Source organism: Hyperoodon ampullatus (genome assembly GCF_949752795.1).
Source record: "Hyperoodon ampullatus genome assembly, chromosome: 11".
NCBI classification, from domain to species: domain Eukaryota; kingdom Metazoa; phylum Chordata; class Mammalia; order Artiodactyla; family Ziphiidae; genus Hyperoodon; species Hyperoodon ampullatus.
In genome coordinates, this window is record NC_136924.1 from 35,488,459 (window position 1) to 35,507,481 (window position 19,023).

The following is a 19,023-nucleotide window of genomic DNA, read 5'->3' on the forward strand; positions in this document are numbered from 1 at the left end:
ACACATAGAGGGAAAAAATGTGGCAAAATGTTAACAACTGATGAAACTAGGCAAATGATACTGTGGATTCATTACGCTAGTCTTGGAACTTTTCTCTGGCTAAAAATTATTATAAATAAGAAGTTGCTGAAAAGACCTTTAAAAAAGCAGTACAGGGCCTTCCTTGGTGGCGCAGTGGTTGAGAGTCCGCCTGCTGATGCAGGGGACACGGGTTCGTGCCCCAGTCCAGTAAGATCCCACATGCTGTGGAGTGGCTAGGCCCGTGAGCCATGGCTGCTGAGCCTGAGCGTCTGGAGCCTGCGCTCCACAATGGGAGAGGCCACAACAGTGAGAGGCCCGCGTATGGCAGAAAAAAAAAAAAAAAGCAGTACATAGATTCAAGGCTATTTTGACTGCTTATTCAGATATATAATGCTCAAAACTCTTGATGGTGGCGACTGAACTTTCTTTGAATTTTCTTTCTGTTTTTTTTCTTTTTTTAATATTTATTTATTTGGCTGTGCCGGGTCTTAGTTGTGGCATGTAGGATCTTTTTTTTCTTTAGTTGAGGCTTGTGGGATCTTTTAATTGTGGCATGCAGGATCTAGTTCCCTGACCAGGGATCAAACCCGGGCCCACTGCATTAGGAGCACGGAGCCTCTACCACTGGACCACCAGGGAAGTCCTTCTTTGAACTTTCTGTTTCACTATACTACTTTCGCTCTCCTTGTCTTTCTTTTTTTTTTTAATTTAATTTAATTTATTTTTTTATACAGCAGGTTCTTATTAGTTATCCATTTTATACATATGTCAATCCCAATCTCCCAATTCATCACACCACCATCTCCTTGTCTTTCTATTCCCTGCCATCTTTCAAGCAGAGCCATCAATATGTATGTTATGCGCACAACTACTTCAACAAATTCTGAATATGCCTAGTGTGGAGTGAAATTCTGTTTCTCCAAACAGGAGACTTCTTTCATAGCAAGTCTCTTATAAATATATAAGAGACTCATAAATATATCTCATATATATCCTGTAAATATAAATATATTATATTTATATAATATAATAAATATATAAATTAAATATATATCTCATGTATATCCTGTAGAGAGCTTGCTTTTTTTGTTTGTAGGCTAACAGCTTATCAGTGCATTAGAAACCATTCATGTATCTGGAATATAAGTTTTTATTTCCCTAAGATCTTTTTCTTATTGTCCTCCAATATCCTTTTAGTCCTAGACAAAAAGGAACCCAAAATATCTCTGAAAATAGTAAACTATTGCTTTGTTTTATTAAAAAAACTAGAGAAAAATAGATCTGGATAACAAATAAATGATATTTGCAATTATGAAGTAATATGCACTGTGCAAAAAGTGTTTTGTGACATATCTGTGTCCACATCAAGGCTGATGATTTTGGAATTATTTCCTATTCTACACTCTAACCCTTTTGATATTAACTTTTGTGAAATACAAAAGCAGAATATTAGGGCTTACGTCATAGTTGCTCCTGGGTCAGCAGTCATTTGATTGGTCACAAACACGGCCACATTATATTCTGCATCAAGAAATAAAATTAAGAAACTAAGAGAATGACAGTGTGAATATTAAAAGTTCATTGCTTAGATTTCAGAGTTTAGAAACATTGTGCCATGAATTTTTTTTTTTTTTTTTTTTTTTTTTTGTGTTACGCGGGCCTCTCACTGCTGTGGCCCCTCCCGCTGCGAAGCACAGGCTCCGGACGCGCAGGCCCAGTGGCCATAGCTCATGGGCCCAGCCGCTCCGCGGCATGTGGGATCCTCCCGGACCGGGGCATGAACCCGCGTCCCCTGCATTGGCAGGCGGACTCCCAACCACTGCGCCACCAGGGAAGCCCTGCCATGAATTTTTGATGAACAAGATTACATTCCTGTATTTTCATTGATATCATAAATTAAAGTTATTATTGTTATATTATTCAGGTACCTTATTGTATTAGAATCAGTATTTTTGGTTTAAAAAAAGAGTTGTATTCCCATGAAGGAAATTTTATTTTTAAAAAATGGATTGCCTCCTGACATTATTCTGAGCTTCTCTGAAAAACCTACTTAGCAAACAGTCACAGGTGCTAATCTGATATCACCATTTATTTTAAAAATCTACCTTCTGAGGGACTTTCCTGGTGGCGCAGTGGTTAAGAATCCGCCTGCCAAGGCAGGGGACATGGGTTCGAGCCCTCGTCCAGGAAGATCCCACATGCTGCAGAGCAACTAAGCCCGTGTGCCACAACTACTAAGCCTGTGCTCTGGACCCCGCGAGCCACAACTACTGAGCCCATGTGCCACAACTACTGAAGCCAGCACGCCTAGAGCCCGTGCTCCACAACAAGAGAAGCCACTGCAATGAGAAGCCTGCGCACCGCAACAAAGAGTAGCCCCTGTTCACCGCACCTAGAGAAAGCCAGCGCACAGCAGTGAAGACCCAATGCAGCCAAAAAAAAAAAAAAAGAATAACCCCTGTTCGCCGCAACTAGAGAAAGCCTGCACAAGCAACGCAGCCAAAGATAAATAAATAAATAAATTTATTTTTAAAAAATTAAGGAAAAAATCTACCTTCTGAGATTTTTTGGAGTCGTGACAACATCTGGGCCAGTTTTTGCTGCCGTTCAGCCAACTCCCCACGACCACTGAAATCCACTCGGAAAAGTGCCATTATTGAATCAATGATCTGTGTAGGATTAATGTAAAAATAAATAATGCATTTGGAAATGGAAGGAAGAAGTTAATTTGAATTGGAATCAATAGAAGAAAGATAATATGCTAAATAGTTCTAGATTGAGCAATATTTAAAAGCTCGTACCAATAGTTTGAAGATGCCAGCTTCTTCATGGAACTTTGCTGCTACATAATCAAGTAGCTCCATCTGATGTTCACCTGGTGGGAAATGCAGTGGGAAAATGTTATAAAAACTAGAAGAAGCAGAGGCTAAGATCATGTATGGTCTTGGGAGTCAGGCAAAAGAGAGTCCTTGAAGGATTTTCTTAATTATTTATGACTTTATTAAATATGATTTCATATTCTGCCTTAGCATACATACCAAATGCTACCTTATCCAAAAAGAATGTTACCTCCATTTCAAAGACAAAGAATAAGAAATAATTTGAGAGCATTTCGATGTCTAAGGACTTACCAAATGATAAAATTTGTGGACTGACTAAATAAATTTAGAGAAAAGTAAAATATAAAGAGAAAAGAATAGTGTCCAAATGTTGTAAGCATCACTCAAATAATAAATCAGTGCTGCCAACCTTAAAACAGCTTAAGCATCCAATTGCATGGGGCTCTTACTAGTATATGCACGTGCATAAAGTACATTGTCCAGGACTGCATCATGGTCTACACTGAAGCGATCAGCAATGTCCCGAAGGCGATCTGGACGGCTGGAGTATGCCAGGATTAAGGATTCAATAAATCAATTCCAAAAAGTTTAGACAACAACTACAAAAAATAATACCGTAAGCAAGTGTATCAAAGAGAGGGAAAACACGGTACCTGCAAAGGTATTCTGGAGGATACTAATAATCACTTAAAATCTATATCAGACTTTGTTTTTCATAAGTGCCTCAATTAATGAATACCTTAGGTAGTGATAACAGTGATAGAAATAATGAGACAGTAATGAATTTAAATATTAAATTATCTAAACAATAACCTTGGAAGTTAGTTGTTATGGTCTCTATTACATTTTACAAAGGAGGACACTGACAAACAGAGATTAGGCAAATGACTCAGGATTATGCAGCAACTCAGTTCCAAGAGAAAAACTAGAAACTAAGATTTGTGAATCTCTGTTGTTCTCCGTTCAATAAACATAGACCTAGTCTAGGAAGATAATATCACTGAATTATAATTCAAGTCAGTTCAAAGTGAATTAATTCACTCTCTTCATATTCCTCACTTGTTCAACATGAAATAGTTTAATATATCACTAACCAGGTGTTGCCAACAAATGATAAATTTGACTACATAAACCAAAGAGTCAAAAAAGTAACTTCAAGGGTCCAGAAGGGAATTATGATCAGATAGTTTTTGGTTTATTTAGGGTTTAAAATGCACTTTCTTCTAAAGGAGTTGTGTTAGCATTTTGAAATTAGTAAATTCATAGGGGGGCAAATTCAGTGTACCTGAAAAGGTATTCTGGAAGATGCTAATAATCACTTATACCTATCTAGACTATAAAGGAGTAATAAACATTCTTTATAGGTCTTTGGTGATCCTAACAACATGTCTATAATATTCTCTAAAGTGAAGTAAGATAAAATAAAATGCACGTCTGTGGTCTAATTTCACTTTGTTTACAGTATTTGTATAATACTGATCATACTATAAGTAACTGTAAAGTAAGGACCATTTTTAATCTTATTTGTGACACTTGGAACTAGTTCAGTAAACACTGAATTGAATTGTCTTTAGGATTTCCCAGCCATCTCTGTCCTACGGCACTATATATGTTTTCTTCAGAGCTTTAGTGACAGCCACTTAAATCTTCTATTGCTGCTGAGTATACCCAGTAGATGTTTTTGGTGGACAAATCAAAGAAGACAAGGAATTGGAAGAGGCAATAAAAAATGTTTTTTACTTTGTCAGTTTTTACAAAGCCGGGTGACTATGTAACCAGGAATGTAAAAGTTGGGCTTATGCTGAAGGGAAGTTCAAATCAATATACAAATGTTTATTAATTGATTCCCATATGGAATCGGTTACCATATTAACCAATTACCAGTGCAAGGCACTGGGGAGGATTTAAGGGTCATAAGATAATCTATGCCATAGGTAAGTGTAAAACATAATTATGTAGGCAAAATATAAACACATAAAAAGAAAAGTACCAAGAGAGAGCAGTATACATGTAAGAGACACTGAAAGAGTGAGAACATTCCACTAGGGCTCCTGCATGTCCTTGCTCCTCCCAGCTGTTCCTCCCTATTCCCTCTTGCATATGACCTGGCTCCTAACTGTTTCTTTCAGCCATTCTTGATAAAATCCAAATTGCCCAAACAGTGGCAGCTATTCTGCAAGAACAATTCCTCCTTCTCAAGAACCATCCTTAATCAACTGTTTCTGAAACTAGCTGAACTCCAGCTGGGCACCTCTTCCTATAGTCCTATTGTTAAAAAGAATGTCCTCTGAACCTGATATCTCCTCAAACTACCGTATTTCTTCTATTTATTGGTGAATCACACACTGCCTCAATTCCTTACTGTTTATTTGCAACAAGCTTCCATCATCTTACTTTACTGCAAATGGCCTCTTGGACTCCTAATTGCAAACCTCGGTGATCTTTTTCAGTTTGCACCTTCTCTCTCTCTCTCTGTGGAACATCACTGACTACCATTTTCTTCTTGAAACTTTCCTTATGCCTAGCATCCACAACCAGATATCCTCTTACTTTGTCTCTATTGATTCGTCTTTTTAGTCCCTCTTCCTAGACATAGGCACACCCCAAAGTTATGTTCTCAGTTCTCTTCTCTTCTCTCTATGTAAGTTCTCTTGCCTCCCCCTGGCTATTCCATCCATATCCTTGGCCCTACCCCTTTCTCAAGCTGAGTCCAACATTTCCAACTGCCATATGGATGTCCCTCTGTACCTCATATTCGACATATTAAAATGAAACATTACCTTTTCTCTGAAACATGATCTTCCCAATTCTGTCATCATTATTCTCCTAGTATCTAGGCAAACTTAAGAGTGGTTTCCCAAGACTCTCTTTCCTTTGTCTACCAAATACAGTCATCAAATCTCATTACTTGCCTAGAATATTGCAAAAGAATCCAATTTACACCCATCATCCAGCTTCAAGGCCCTTCAGGTCTAAGACCCACATTTCCAGTCTTGCTTTCTGAAATAACTTACACTTCAATAAAACTGCAATTCTTTTTGTTACCCAAACAGGTTCTTCTCTTTTTCCTTCTGTATTTTTGTTCAATTCAGACCTTTTCCTTTATTTGAGACCATGACTTTGAGTGAGTCAATAATCTTCTAGCTATTAAGTTAAATCTTTGGAGAAGTAAGAGAATTAAAAACAAACAGGATGTAATTTCCTCTCATGTATTTGTTTTGTCAATTTTATACCAAACCCATTTGGAGAAGTGGAGAACCTTTTTTAAAAAAAGGTGATTTGAGGGACTTCCCTGGTGGCGCAGTGGTTAAGAATCAGCCTGCCAGTGCAGGGGACACAGGTTCGAGCCCTGGTCCGGGAAGGTCCCACATGCCGCGGAGCAACTAAGCCCGTGCGCAGCAACTACTGAGCCTGCACTCTAGAGCCCGCGAGCCACAACTACTGAGCCTGCATGCCACGACTACTGAAGCCCACAACCTAGAGCCTGTGCTCTGCAACAAGAGAAGCCACTGCAATGAGAAGCCTGTGCACCGCAACAAAGAGTAGCCTCCGTTCGCCGCAACTAGAGAAAAGCCCATGCGTAGCAACGAAGACCCAACACAGCCAAAAATAAATAAATTAATAAATTAAATTAATAAATTTTTTAAAAAACTATGAAAAAAGGTGATTTGAACATAGAAAACAAACTTATGGTTACCAAAGCGGAAAGAGTAGTGGGGAGGGATAAATTAGGAGTTTGGGATTAACATATACACACTAATATATATAAAATAGATAAGCAACAAGGACCTACTGCCTACTGTATAGCACAGGGAACTATACTCAATATTTTGTAATAACCTAATAACCTATAAGGGAAAAAGAATATATATATATATATATATACACATATATATATATGTATATAAAACTGGATCACTTTGCTGTACACCTGAAACTAACACAACATTGTAAGTCAACTATACTTCAATAAAAAAATAAAATAAAATAAAATAAAAATTTCAGGGGGAAAAAGTGATTTGCGAACTCAACTAGCAACTGTTTTCCCTTGGCTTTTCTCATTATTGCTGGTTTACAGGGTGATCACAAAATGACATATTTCAAACGAATTCTCTTTTATAGTAACAGTACTATATCTCACTATTATGTTAGCAACTTGTTTAAATAAAAGGGTTACAAAGTATTTTCTGTATCAATGAAGATAATCTTTCCTCCTGAGTAGCCACCTGCTCCTGGAAGTTGAGCTGTCACTAGAAAGCAATTAAAATTTAGTTAATATTAGTAAGAGTGAATAAACTTCGTACAAATGTGTATATAAATTAACATGGTATTTAGGCTGGTTGCAACTCTCTAGCCATGTAGCAAAGAATAATGATCCTTTAGTTTCTAAACAGCATGCTATATTTTTATATTACTAACCAGTGGTAAGATTATAAGTATTCTGCCAGCATAATAGTAATTCAACAAAGAATGTCAATATCTTTCACAATGGGAGATATTCATGAAATTTAGTTCTCCTAAAGAAGTAGAATTTAAGTATCACTAACTTTTTTCTATAAGAAATAATCATAAATATAATTTATGCTACATAACTCATTTAAGTAACTTTTCAATTAATGTATGTCAAAATTTTAAATGCATTTTCTTTATATGTAGTAAACACTAAGGAATTACTTCACATGAAGTACATACATTATTTCATTTATTTTTCAAAACAACCCTAAGTTTGGCACTATCATTACTCCTCTTTTACTGATAGGGAAAATCTGAAAGGTGAAGCAACTTACCCCAGGTCATGCAGCTATTATTGACAGAGCTATTTTGATGCCAGAATCCCCTTATTAAACACTTTTCCATGCTCCTTCTACTTAGGTCAAAGAAATGTAGTGTAAATGTCTTTATGCAAAAGGAGGTATTTTTGCTTATTTTGCTTTAGAAACATTTAAGTCTTTTTTAGTTCCAACCTTACTCTATGGAAAGTAAGGAATTCTAGGCCTCAAAAGATTCTCTGACATTCTCATAAATACAATATAGAAAAGATAGAATGGGAAAAATCGAGACCATGAATGAATACCTCTCTCCACCAACACATTCATATACCCATTTACCTCCTCCGTATTTCTATTTAGGTGTTCAGACAGCAGTACATACAATATCACCTCAAGCATCACATATTCAAAGACTAGCTCTGGTATTTGTGTAACCATGGGCAGTTTATGTAATGTCTCTGAGTTTTAGTTTCCTTGCAAGTTTGTTCAGATTACATGAGATTATGTAAGTACCAGGCACAAAGTAGAATAGTAAGTGATCTCTATGATTATTATTGTTATTGCTATTATTGTTGTTGTTACATATCCTTACCACAGAGGGTATGAGAGAGTTGGGTTTTTCCAGTTCGAAATTCTGTGAAATATAGAAAAAAACCATACATAGTTAATTTTTAGATATTTTCATAAAGAATAAATATGGCCTCAGAGTATGGTTTTCTTTTCCACTGTCAAATCTCACACATAAAGTACCTCTGTGTCATGAATGGATTCTGCATATATGAGTACCAGTAGTAAAAACAAATTTTAAAAGGTTTTCTTTTTCAGAACTGTCCTTTAGATAATAATTAACTTAAACCAAATTTTCCTTAGGAATAGTTATATAAATGAAAGTTTAAGACTCCACCACAGGAATGAGAGTCTGGGGTTCTCCCACTGACCTGAGATCCTCAGGGGGGATCCCAGAGGGATCCTCAGATTGGTGGTATTCCCTAGCTACCAACAAAAGCAAATTCTCTCCGGAGAAAAATGTCCCCACTCACCAATTTAGGCCTATTGAACTCCAACAGATTAAAATCAAGAAATAAGCTCACAAATATCAATGAATACAACAGCAGGTAAGCCATTAAGACTGAGAGTCAACTGAAATAAACACAGATTTATTTCTCCAAGTCAACAGAAACATCAACACCAAAAAAACAAAACAAAACAAAAAACAGGGACTTCCCTGGTGGTCCAGTGGTTAAGACTCCATGCTCCCAATGCAGGAGGCCCAGGTTCCAGCCGAGGTCAGGGAACTAGATCCTGCATGCTGCAACTAAGAGCCCACATGCTGCAACTAAAAGATCCCGTGGGGGCTTCCCTGGTGGCGCAGTGGTTGGGAGTCCACCTGCCGATGCAGGGGACGCGGGTTCGTGCCCCTGTCCGGGAGGATCCCACATGCCGCGGAGCGGTTGGGCCCGTGAGCCATGGCCGCTGAGCCTGGGCGTCCGGAGCCTGTGCTCCAAAACGGGAGAGGCCATGGCAGTGAGAGGCCCTGGCAGTGAGAGGCCCGCGTACCGCAAAAACAAACAAACAAACAAAACGATCCAGTGTGCTGCAACTAAGTCCTGATGCAGCCAAATAAATAAATAAAATATTAAAAAAACAACAACAACAACAACCAAAAAACAGATTTAGTTCTCTGAGGACTGAAAATACTGGAACTGTCAGGAATAGTACATAACATAGCTATGCATGAACTTTTTTTTTTTTTGACCACACTGTGTGGCCCGTGGGATTCTAGTTCCCCAACCAGGGACCAAAACTGGGCCCTTGGCAGTGAGAGCGCAGAGTCCTAACCACTGGACCGCCAGGGAATTCCTGACTTTTTTTTTAAATAGAGGATACAATAAGGGAAGGGAAATCTATTCTGTGTTCCTGAAACATGTATTTTTTAGAAATAAGATCGGTCTCATTATACAACTACCCTCTGAAGGTATGACAGAAAAAAATTCTAATCTTTTCTATAGGAATCAGAGATAAAAAGATGAAAAACGCCAATAAAACTCATCTGTTAATGTTGGAATATATTTTAATTGCAGCCCAGAACGATCTTGCATTATGATAACTGATATTTCATCATAAGTTCCAAAATAGATACAATTTACAATTGACTACTTAATTATATATATATATGGGTGTGTATATATACACATATTTTTCATAAAACAAAATATTAAGGTTCTACCTACCTCCAAAAGCTTCTGTGATTGCCATGCTTTCAATTCCACCTCCTAGCAACTTACTAGAAATAGAAAGTAAACTTTAGTAACTGGAACAGAAATAGAGATATCAAGAAAGGAGAAAGTGCTAACATCATTAGTATCATTTCTATCTATCTATATATCTTTCTATCTGTCCAACATGAACAGGAATTCTTGGCTGAATAAATGGCTTCCCACCTGTCTAGATCACAGGTTATACTGTGTATGGGCAGGGGGATCAACAAAACAATTTATAAGCCCTGTTGTTCTTAACTCCTGTGTACCAATAGGAAATGGGCTATGCAGGGCTTATATTTCAGTAATTCTAAAGAACTGAACTGGAGTGCGAATAAGTGATTTTTAGTTATTAATTGGGTTTTTCATATTGTGCTGGGACTATGTTTCTAAAAGTCAACTGAATATCCAATTTTTTTTAATGTACTGAAAAACATGAAAAATAGATATTAGGAGAATCCAGTGATTGTCACCATGATTGGCTTATCTCACACAAACCAAATTCTATGAAGAACATGTCAGAATAGAAAATATTCAAAGACGTGACAGGTAACGCTAGCAGATAGAAGAATAACTATCAGATTTTGACAGCATGCACTTAACTGGTAATGCAGTGATTCAGCACATTTAATACATACTCTTGATATGGAAAGACCTAAAGTTAATTAATCTCATTCATTCATTTAATGCAACAAATATTAATTATGGCAATTGTGCTAAGACCTGGTAAGAGCACTTTTAAAATCTTTGTAGTTAGTTATTTATTTTTGTCTGTGTTGGGTCTTTGTTGCTGTGCACCGGCTTTCTCTAGTTGTGGTGAGCTGGGGCTACTCTTCGTTGTGGTGCACGGGCTTCTCATTGCAGTGGCTTCTCTTGTTGCAGAGCACGGGCTCTAGGTGCATGGGCTTCAGTAGTTGCAGCACGCGGGCTCAGTAGTTGTGGCTCACAGGCCCTAGAGTGCAGGCTCAGTAGTTGTGGCGCATGGGCTTAGTTGCTCCGCAGCATATGGGATCTTCCCAGACCAGGGCTCGAACCCGTGTCCCCTGCATTGGCAGGTGGATTCTTAACCACTGCGTCACCAGGGAAGCCCAAAAATCTTTGTAGTTTTTATTAGCATGACGTTTGGGACATGGTCACAGATTAGACAAAGCTTTAAGAGATGGATAATCTAACAGATTTACACTTACATAGTTTAAGAGAGCAGCTTAAATGTAAATTGAAGTAATGTTGGAAGTTATCCACAGATTTAGTGAGGGCTATGGACTTTAATGAGAAGAAGAAAAATCTAGATACTGACCCGCATAAAGGACATGGTGGAGAGACCACGCCATTTGGTGGGTTGGCCAAAAAGTTCGTTCGGGTTTTCTGCAAGATGTTCCAGAAAAACCCTAACGAACTCTTTGGCCAACCCAATACTTAGGGATTCTATAAACCTACCAACTATTAAAGAGAGTTTTACTGATACTTGGTCCTCCTCATCTTGAGAAAAATCACCCTGAAAGGCTATAGCTCTGGAAAATCTCAGACAAAATTTCTGGTTGATATGCTGAAAAAGTGACCCCAAAATTTAACTGAAAGGGTACCCCAAATTACTTGGGATAGCATAATTGTTCCCTTATGAAACTCAGGAAAATTTACAATTAGGTACAGAAATAGTGTTTTTAAATCTAGGAAGATTAAAAAATGGAGACACAAATCAAACCCACAGATTACTATTTTCATATTAAATTTGGGAATAATCTGTGCATATTTGGTCCCTGAGAATTTTCAAAATTTAAGAGAATTTGACATTTTTATAATAACACATTAGCCTCTAATTGATTAAATGATATAGACCTGCAGTTTCTAAGTTGATAACTAAGTTTATACACAGTATTTGAACATTTAAGAGTGTCTAAGACTCACTATACTTATAAGTTTAATTTATTAAATTTATAAGACATTCAGATAATTGGAAAGATTTTAATAATTACACAGATAAAGTTCTTAGAGGAAATATAATATAATAAATTTATAAATATAATTTAAAATGTTTAAGGGAATTTAGTTAACCATATTAGAAAGGCTCCCTTAAAATTTGCCAAATTTATAAACAGACTTGCAGCTTAAGAAAAAATTATATAACATTTAAACAAATAAAATATTAACTTAAAAAAATCTAGCTCCTGAGTAATCTTTTATGTGCCCCAAAACCCAACATTGAGGACATCAGAAAGCTCACTATGAGAGTAATAATTTCTCTAAGCCGAATGGTTCTTAAACCATGACGTGGTAGAGCAACTGGAGAATATCAAGATGTCATTTGAATCAAGTTTTTTTTATTTATTTATTTATTTATTTATTTATTTATTTATTTATTTAGGCTGCACTGGGTCTTAGCTGCGGCACGCGGGATCTTTTAGCTGTGGCATGTGGACTTCTTAGTTGCGGCATGCGTGCGGGATCTAGTTCCCTGGCCAGGAATAGAACCTGGCCCCCTGCATTAGGAGCATGGAGTTCCACCCACTGGACCACCAGGGAAGTCCCGGAATCAAGTTACCTTGACCAATTTGTCTTGGACCAAAGACTTTTCCTTAGCTGTTACTTGAAAAAAAGTTCTGTGATTTTAAAAATTTGAGGCAATGCTAGGTTAAGGAGGTGTTTTATTTCACTGCAGGAATTCAGACCTTTTAATAAAATGTGTGAATCTCCAAGAGGAGAATATAGTATATTGCACTTCCCTAACTTATTTTATTCACTATTTGTTTATTCATTCAATTAGTCATTCTACAAATATTTATTGAACACCTAGTTTGTGTTAGAGATTGCTCTATGCCCTTGGAGTAAAGCAGAGAACAAAAGAGACAGAAATCCATCACTTTGTGGAGCTTCCATTCTAATAAGAGAACAGACAATAAACATAAGTAAAATTTGTGGTATGTCAGTTGTTATTAAATGGTATGGATAAAAATTAGATCCAGAGGGCTTCCCTGGTGGCGCAGTGGTTGAGTCCACCTGCCGATGCACGGGACACGGGTTCGTGCCCCGGTCCGGGAAGATCCCACATGCCGTGGAGCGGCTAGGCCCGTGAGCCATGGCCACTGAGCCTGCACGTCCAGAGCCTGTGCTCTGCAACGGGAGAGGCCACAACAGTGAGAGGCCCGCGTACTGCAAAAAAAAAAAAAAACAAAAAATAGATCCAGCGAGGGGATAAGATGTGCAGAGGATGAAGATGGGGAGTTTTCAAATAAATTTTCAAATAAAGTGATCAGAGAAGGCCTTAGTGAGAAGTGGACATTTTAACAAAGATCTGAAAAACCTGACAGCAAGTCATGAACATAATGACGAAAGAGTGTTCCGGGCAGAGGGAATGCTAAGTGTAAAGGCCCTGACATGGGAGTGTATCTGGCATGTTCTAGGAATAGCAAAGAAGTTAGTGTGGTTGGTACATAGTAAACCACAAGATGAATTAAAGATGAGCTTAGATTTGAGATTAGAGAGGATTTTGGTTTTTGCTCTGAGTGAGATGGGGAGTCATTAGGATGTTTTGGGCAGAAGAGTGTTATGATCTGAACTATGTTTTAAAAGGATTATTCTGGCTCCTATGTGAAGAATAAATGGTAGAGGCAAGATCTAAAGGAGGGAAGTTAGTTAGAAGTTATTATTAATAATCCAGAAGAGATACTAACAGGTGTTTTAGACCAGTGAGGTAACAAAGGAGAAGGTGGTGAGAAGTAATTGAATTTGTATTTCTTCTCTTTCTCTGTACACATATAGACACAAATAGAAAAAAAAATTATATGTATATATACACACACATGTATATATATAAGCTTTCTATTATGGACAATTTCAAACATACAAAAGTAGACAAAAACAGTATAATAATGAACCTTCATGTACCTATAACTCAGCTTAAAAAATTATCAGCTATGAACTCATGGTCAACCTTTTTTCATATAAACCTCCAACCACTTCCTTCCCTTTTCATATTACTTTAAGCACATCCTAGGCAACATATCATTTCATCCTAAATATTTCCGTAGGTATCTCTACAAGATGAAGACTCTTATTTTTAACATAACTGCATTACCATTATCACACCTAAAAAATTAGTAATTCCTTAATATCAACTATCTAGTAAGTGTTCACTTTTCAGTCTCATATGTCTTATTATCCGTGTGTGTTTGAATCAGGATCCAAAATAAGATCCACATATTGGGATTAAGTGACATGTCTTTCAAATCTCTTTTAATATCTAGGTCTTCTCCCTGATTCCATCTCTTTTTTTTTATTCCTTATAGTTTATTTGTTGAAGAAACTGGTTGGTTTTTTTTTAAATATAAGGATTGTTTTGTTTTGTTTATAAATTTATTTATTTATTTTTGGCTGCACTGGGTCTTCGTAGCTGCGCGGTCTTTCTCTAGTTGCTGCGAGCGGGGGCTACTCTTCGCTGCAGTGCGCGGTCTTCTCATTGCGGTGGCTTCTCTTGTTGCGGAGCACGGGCTCTAGGTCCGCGGGCTTCAGTAGCTGTGGCACGTGGGCTCTGTAGTTGTGGCTCGTGGGCTCTAGAGCACACGCTCAATAGTTGTGGCACACGGGCTTAGTCGCTCCACGGCATGTGGGATCTTCCCGGACCAGGGCACAAACCTGTGTCCCCTGCATTGGCAGGCGGATTCTTAACCACTGCGCTACCAGGGAAGCCCGGTTGGTTTGTTCTGACTAAATATATTTGAAGGTAGAGCAGACAGGATTTGTTAATAGATTAGAGTTAGGGTGTGAGAGGGGAAAAGAGGTGCTAAGGATGACACTAAGGTTTCAGATCTGAGGATCAAAAAGAGTTCAGGATGAGGGAGATTTTAGGAGGAGCAGATCTGGGGCAAAGATCAGAAGTTTGGTTTCAGACCTGTGAAGTCTGAGCTGCCTAGCAGACATTTAAGTGGAGGCATGTTTGACTATGAACTCTTTTTTTCTTGCAGTTTTTTGTGAGGTCAGGGTTTTGAGGAATACTTTGAAGAAATACTGCTTTTGTTCAAATTGATCTTGGCCACTGCTCTGACTTATGAAACAGTAACTCTGCCCACTAAGGTAGAGAAAAAAACCACATTCTAGTCAACTTGCATTGGGAAGATGATGACTGTGTCTCAGGAATCATAAGATGATAAATTAAAAAGGGAAGTTAAAACTGCTGAGGCTGAAGAGCAAAACCAACACTGCATTATTTCTTCTAAAATATTCACTCTAACAACTGATTTTTAAGTAAAACCAAAAGTGAAATGGAATTTCCTTCATCAGTGGAGAAGAAAAGAGAAATGAAAAGTTAAACTAATTTTTTAAATGGTTTATAGATTAATATAGGCTGATTTAGAAACTACTTATATTTTGGGTCTGAATTTCTTGTAAGAAATTTAATCCTGTTTTTATAAGCAGTCTGGAATTTATTTGCTTCAGTTGCCTTTTGAGGAAAAAAAAAAAACTTCTGCAAAATAAGAAGCTATTTCTACTACTTATAGTCAAAATAACAACCTGGATAGAGGAAAAGAAATATAGTATTCCAAAGATTATGCTTAGTGGTTATAAAAAATATGAGATACATACTCAAATTCCTGGCTCCCAGTGGTGATATGGAAAACCATCTTCCTCTTCTCACTATACTCAAATGCAGTCAGGAATCCTGGTTCCTACAGAAAGACAAAAGAAAAAGTTCAAAAAGGGTATAAGATGATGGTTTTAATTTCAAATCCCACCAAAAGCTATATACTTGATTACCAGGGTCATCATGTGATATAAGCTACAGTTCATTTGTCTTTGAAGGCAGCACAAGATCATGCTTAAGGACATAGGCTATTATCTTCAAATAGATAACCAACAAGGACCTACTGTATAACACAGGGAACTCTGCTCAATATTCTGTAATGACCTATATGGGAAAATAATTTGAAAAAGAATAAAAAAAAATAGATTAATTAAATTTAAAAAAAAGACTGCAATGATGGCATTTCTTAGGACACCTTTGGATTAATCATGAAAACAACAACTCTCTGAGTAGCTGCTGGCAGCGTTTAGTACATATATGAGTTACTGTAAATATATGTTGACAGAATTATTCTTGCTCGCTTCCAGGTGACCTCTAAAAATGGTTCGCTATTCACTTGACCCAGAAAACCCCACGAAATCATGCAAATCAAGAGGTTCAAATCTTTGTGTTCACTTTAAGAGCACTCGTGAAACTGCCCAGGCCATTAAGGGTATGCATATCTGAAAAGCCACCAAGTATCTGAAGGATGTCACTTTAAAGAAGCAATGTGTGCCATTCCGACTTTACAATGGTGGAGCTGGTAGGTGTGCCCAGGCGAAACAGTGGGGCTGGACTCAGGGTTGGTGGCCCAAAAAGAGTGCTGAATTTTTACTGCACATGCTCAAAAATGCAGAGAGTAATGCTGAACTTAAGGGCTTAGATGTAGATTCTCTGGTCATTGAGCACATCCAGGTGAACAAAGCCCCCAAGATGTGGCACAGGACTTACAAAGCTTATGGTCGGATCAACCCATACATGACCTCTCCCTGCCATATTGAATGATCCTTATTGAAAAAGAACAGATTGTTCCTAAACCAGAAGAGGAGGTTACACAGAAGAAAAAGACATTCCAGAAAAAAAAAGAGTTTAAATAAAATAAAATTTAAAAATCAAAAAAAAAAGGAGTTATGGGGAAGGGATGGTGGTAATGGCGGCAACAACAATGTGAATGTATTTAATACCACTGAACTGTATACCTAAGAATGACTAAGATGGTAAATTTTATGTTATATGTATTTTAGCACAATAAAAAAAAGAAAAAATTAAAAAAAAAAAAGAACACAGGCTCTTGAGTCACCCTACCAAGGTTCAAGATATGTCTCTAATACTTATTAGCTGTGTGATGTCAGGTAAACTACTTAATCTTGCTGTACTTTGGCTTCCTCTTTCGGGTCAAACGGGGATAATAGTGTCTCTTTCATAGGTGAGTTGTAAGGATTAAATGAGATATATTTATGGCATAAAGTAGAATGGTACTTTACTAAGTGATTCAGTTGATTTCATTCAATAGCATCATTTCCCCCAGCTCTAGAAGTTGGAAGGAGCACAGGAATTTCAGTTTTCAATATTCATGATACAATATTTTTCACGTTAGATATACTACATATTGGTTGAATTAATGAGCTACAGCTGATGCAGTGTTATAACTAGTGAAAATAGGTCCTGATGTGGTCTAATGTATTCCCCTCTTTGTTGTTTTATACTATGACAGTGGTTCTCAAACTTCAGAGAACTTGAAGTGGGGGAAAAGTGCATGCCCAATCCTAATTCAATGAGCCTGGGCCTCTGTGTTCTTTACAAGCCACTCCAGATGATTCTGATACATACCACTGTACTGTGAAGTTAACTGTCTCTCTCTGTCTCTGTCTGTCTCTCCCTCTATGTCTCAATCGTTTTCTCTTTCTTTCAGAATAAATAGCTTTAGTTAAGAAATGATAAGACTCTTGGTGCATTAGTAGGTACATGAGAAGGAGAGAGGTTCTTTTCTTTGGTAATAGAATTATTTTCCAAAAAAAACAAGACTAATGCCTAGGAGCTATAAAGTAGCAGTTTCCCAAACCCTGGGTACTGCCCTAGGGCTTCATTAGATACCCTGGCAGTTATGGAACTGACTTGAAGGTATACTTCCCGAGTACTGAGAAGGTAAAGTAACTGAGCTGTGTTCAGAGCAGTTCACTTGGGTCCTCTCCAAGCTCAGGACCACACTGCATCACTCTCATGCCTCAACTGCCTCTGGAGAAGGAAACCGGAGGGCTGTCAGTGAAGAGACTTTCTAGGACTTGGTGGGAATGAGAGCCTCACGTACACATGTAGAAAAGGAGAAGCCTGCTCTTCTGCAAAGAGGGAGACTTTGTCTTTCTGCATATTCTTATTTCCAGAGCTGGTGCTTCCAGTGGCCCCCAAAAGCTCTACACAAAAGCTTGGGTCAAAGGCATGTGTTTTTGCTTGGAGCCTCTCAGCTGCATAGGTGTCTTGTGTTCTGTGGGCCCAGCTACGAGGTAGAGGTTTCACTTAGCTTTAAGCTCAGGTGCCTCAGTGAGGACATTCTTGGTCATATCTATCTTAACTGCACACATGTAGACCCAGCCACTCTTGGCATTTTCAAATGCAATGCTCTCTTATCAAATGCCTAAAGCAGGAGAGAGCAACTTCTTTGTTGCTGAGCACTTCACAACAGCCATAGATACAATGTTTGAGGAGATAAGACAAAAATAAGGAGGAGGAAGATAAAAAATATGAAAAGGAGGGAATTCCCTGGCAGTCCAGTGGCTAGGACTTGGTGCTCTCACTGCCCGGGGGCCCAGGTTCAATCCCTGGTCCCGGAACTAGGATCCTGCAAGTCACGTGGTATGGCCAAAAAAAAAAAAAGAAAGAAAAGGAGAAGGAAAGGCAGAGACACAGAAAGGGAAAAAAGTAATATAAAGGGGGAAAAAAGTAATATAAAGGGAGACAAAAAGAAAAGTTTCGGTAAAAAATAATTACCTTCATAGTTTTCCAGGTCTCTTAACCCCTGTCTCATTCCTTCAGAAATTAATTGCTTTGAAACCGACATGATGAAAAGTTAACATGGGGTGTATAATATCTTGTGATCTACAGGAACTCAGAGTTCTCATAATAGTTTCTAGTGTACATAATGAGAAAGGATACAGAGACTCACAGGGCCCTTCTAAGCTAAAACAACAAAGAATGGATTTTGCTTACAATAAGCTTGTTGGCTGCCTCTTTAATCTTGTCCACTTTTGCTTCTGAGAGCCCTTTGACATTGCATAGCGCTCTTCTTGTTGTCATTTGTATCCCTTTGATGGTACAGATGCCTACTGACTTCAGTTTCTTAATGTCAGCCACATTCTGTAAGTAAAAGAATGGGTGCAGCAGATTGAGCAAATGCCAGCCTGAAAGGCTCCCATACTATGTCATGTGCTTTTGTGTCCATCTACTTCCATCATGATGCCAATTTTATACAAGCGGCCAGGTGGAACCCACCCACCATGTAGCCAAATGTTCTGGAAATATCTGAGTAGAACATACCCAGCATGATGCCAAATGTTCTGGCTGTGCCCTGATTTCCCAAGAATGTT

At 37.9% G+C, this 19,023-nt stretch overlaps 1 protein-coding gene and 1 pseudogene across 3 annotated transcripts in view; one reads left to right on the top strand and one right to left on the bottom strand.

The window, feature by feature from the left end:
• Nucleotides 1-19,023, bottom strand: part of DMC1 (DNA meiotic recombinase 1) — a gene marked incomplete at both ends in the record, with an annotated part of 39,465 nt that overhangs the window by 18,979 nt on the left and 1,463 nt on the right. Inside the window, 9 exons of one of the 2 annotated variants that reach the window (XM_079715639.1) lie at nt 1,482-1,542; nt 2,576-2,690; nt 2,823-2,896; nt 3,311-3,402; nt 7,039-7,111; nt 8,223-8,264; nt 9,862-9,914; nt 15,466-15,548; nt 18,647-18,793. In XM_079715639.1, coding sequence (XP_079571765.1) covers nt 1,482-1,542; nt 2,576-2,690; nt 2,823-2,896; nt 3,311-3,402; nt 7,039-7,111; nt 8,223-8,264; nt 9,862-9,914; nt 15,466-15,548; nt 18,647-18,793 — 740 coding nt within the window. The remainder of the gene's footprint in view (nt 1-1,481; nt 1,543-2,575; nt 2,691-2,822; nt 2,897-3,310; nt 3,403-7,038; nt 7,112-8,222; nt 8,265-9,861; nt 9,915-15,465; nt 15,549-18,646; nt 18,794-19,023) is intronic. The other variant, XM_079715640.1, reaches the window with a different exon arrangement.
• On the top strand, nt 16,004-16,539 carry LOC307059951 (large ribosomal subunit protein uL22-like; annotated as a pseudogene). Its single transcript has one exon. The product of its transcript is annotated as a large ribosomal subunit protein uL22-like (transcript).